The sequence below is a fragment of the Nothoprocta perdicaria genome, unplaced genomic scaffold (genome assembly GCF_003342845.1).
Source record: "Nothoprocta perdicaria isolate Ctin4 unplaced genomic scaffold, notPer1 scaffold_198, whole genome shotgun sequence".
NCBI classification, from domain to species: Eukaryota; Metazoa; Chordata; class Aves; order Tinamiformes; family Tinamidae; genus Nothoprocta; species Nothoprocta perdicaria.
This window is the reverse complement of record NW_020455182.1, coordinates 1,405,624-1,408,405: the sequence shown is the minus strand read 5'-3', so window position 1 is coordinate 1,408,405 and position 2,782 is coordinate 1,405,624. Positions and strand designations below refer to the sequence as shown.

Genomic DNA, 2,782 nt, shown 5'->3' with positions numbered 1-2,782 from the left:
GCCCTGTCCCCGTCCCCGGCTGCGGGGCGCCTGCAGGTGCGGCCCGAGGGAGGCCCGGCCCGGCCCTGTGCGGGCTGCTGTGTAGCTGAGGGGCCGCTGGCCGCGGGAGGGCCGCGGAGGCGCTGGGGCGTCCCGAGGGGCAGCGGGGCTGGCGAGGGGCCGGGCGCAGGCCTGGTGCGGGGCGGCCGGGCCTGTTCACCGTGGGGACGGGGAGGCCCCCGGGCACCTCACCGCTCTGTACAGCTACCTGAGAGGAGGCTGCAGTGAGGCGGGGTCGGTCCCTTCTTCGGAATAACTGTGGATAGGGCAGAGGAGATGTCCCCGGTTGCACCAGGGGACGTTGGGGTTAGACATTAGTGGGAATTTCTGCACGGAAAGAGGGGTGAGGCTTTGGAGCAGGCTGTCCAGGGCAGTGTGTGTGTGTGGAGGGGGGTCACTGTCCCTGTCAGTGCTCAGAACACGTGCGGATGAGGTGGGCAGGGACACGGCTTGACGGCAGCGTGGGGAYGGATTACGGTTGCACTCGGTGATCCTGAAGAGCTTTTCCAAGTGGGATGGTGCCGTGATTCCACAATAACCATCCCTACGGCTGGGGAGAGCAGCGCTGGAAGCTGCGGCCCCCGGCAGGCCCTGGGCCGCGGGGCTGGGGCCGGGGGTCGCTGCCCGTGGCGCTGCCTCTGCCTTGCAGGCCGCGTCCCGCAGCCGCAGCGCGGCCGCCGCGCCGGAGCCCGACGAGCCGGGGAGACTCATCTACAGAGGGAACCTCGCCAGGGCCGTGCTCGGTGCGTGCCCCTCGCTACCCCCCACTGCCTGTCTCTTAAAACACCTACTTAACTGCTAGGAAATGTAGCATTAGAGCGGATCCAGCTTTTCCCAGCTGCGTGAAAACCAAGGTTCTCCCCGCACACACACACACACACTCACTCACTCACTCACACAATGTGGTCGTTGATGTTTGTTTCCTTGGTTTATGCTGATTAATGTTAATATTTCCTTTCTTCAAATGATTTTTGGGGTCTTCAGTGAATTCTGCAGCTGTCCTGCATCTCCCGGGTCCCTCAGCTCACTTCTGGAGTGTGTTATGCTGCCCAGGAGCAAAGGAAAATCTCTTCCTCTGTGAAATATTCTCAGCTCTTTTTTTTCCTTCTCTGCAGCAGACCCTTAGGTGATCCTCCCTCCAGCTGAACCTTAAGTGATGGTTTTCTTTAGGAATGTACCGTTTCTACGTAGCAAATACTTCGTAGGTGTTCATGATGGCTAATAGTGTAGTAGCTGTGTTCATTGTAGGAATAGAGCCAGCTCTAMCAGCACTAATAAGCCCTGACACAAACATAATAAACAAACCACAAGTGTGGCAAGAAGAAAGGGCTGAACTTTCCACTTCCTAGTGATGGCTTCGTATCTTCTTGACTGTAAAAATGAAGAAAATAAATAAACCAAGAAGATTTTTCAGCAGTATTAACTGTTCAGTTCATGCAATGGTGATATGGAGCAAAACAAACATAATTATAGAGATAACTTTACCTACAAGTATTAACCTTGGATTTCTCTCACTTTTTCCTTTCTTTTTTGCACAGGCGTGAAATTCTTCTCTTACTCCACCAGCATCTTCAATGTCTTCATGATGCCCTACCTGGTGCTCCAGACGGGCATTGGCTTCGAGAGCGCCTTAGCGCAGGCCGCCTTCTGCGGCGTCGTCGGCTTCTTCACGTTTGTGACGCCCGTGACGCTGCACGTCCTCACCAAGGGCTACGTGGTTCGCCTCTACTACCGCGAGGCCACCGACACGTACACGGCTGTCACCTACAACGCCGTCCTGGCGGAGAAGACGACTGTCTTCCGTCAGGAGGACGTGAAGCTGCCGGGCATCAGCAAGATGTTCACAACGTTCTACGCTAAAACCAAGTCCATGCTTGTTAATCCGGTGCTTTTTCCAAATCCACGGGATTATGAACATCTCATGGGCTTCGACAAGCCATTTTATTTTGACTTGGACGAGGAGAAGGAAGCCACTGAAAGCAAGTAATTTGGAAGTACTGAATGTCACTGGTGTTATTGGTGGTACACACTGCTGCCTGTGTAGAAGAATGTAATATTCTGTAACATTTTTTTTTTAAATTATCAGATACTGTTAGACTCTTCAGATGCATTTTGGAATGTATAAAAGCCTGATGCCTGTCTGTTTTTTTTTTTTAAAAAAAACTTGTAAAGAACATGAAGGGTTTCTTCAGAGTCAATGTCACGAACCCCAGTAAAACAAATGCCTGTATCTGTCTTGTGCTCGTTTGTTCTTTGCTCAGTTTTGATCGTTAAATCGCTGGGAGAGGTGTAAAATGCACAGCCTGAGCAGCCTGTGCTGCAGCCTCACCAAGTCCTTCCCTTCCAGAGATGCCCTTCTGGCACGATACCTGCTCGGGCAAAATGCTGCCCCACGTGCGTGCTGCACTGCTGCTGACTTACAGAAAACCCTAGCACCAAGTGGCTCAACTGGAATCTTTTGGATAGAAAATGGCACATTTTCAAGTGGAAACTTTGCTAGAGGAGCAAAAAGGAATCTTTAGAGTACRGGTTAGATTTTCTGCCTTTAGAAATGCTTCTTATCTATTTATTTATTTAGCTCTGCCAAAAAAGACATTTGTAGCTCAGTTAAAAGCAAGATTAGACTTTCAGATCTTTTTGCCTGACCGGATTTGTTAGAGTGGTTCTACACTCTGAACATGAAGCTGGACTTAAGTTTTTGCAGCCCAACCACAGTTTTGCCATTTAAAATGATGGATACATG

At 51.6% G+C, this 2,782-nt stretch overlaps 1 protein-coding gene across 1 annotated transcript in view; it reads left to right on the top strand.

The window, feature by feature from the left end:
* TMEM70 (transmembrane protein 70) overlaps window positions 1-2,780 on the top strand; it is a 10,057-nt gene extending 7,277 nt beyond the window's left edge. Inside the window, exons 5-6 of the mRNA XM_026037396.1 lie at window positions 603-782; window positions 1,578-2,780. Coding sequence (XP_025893181.1) covers window positions 603-782; window positions 1,578-2,026 — 629 coding nt within the window. The 3' untranslated portion in view covers window positions 2,027-2,780. The remainder of the gene's footprint in view (window positions 1-602; window positions 783-1,577) is intronic.
* Window positions 2,781-2,782: the final 2 nt, after the last annotated feature.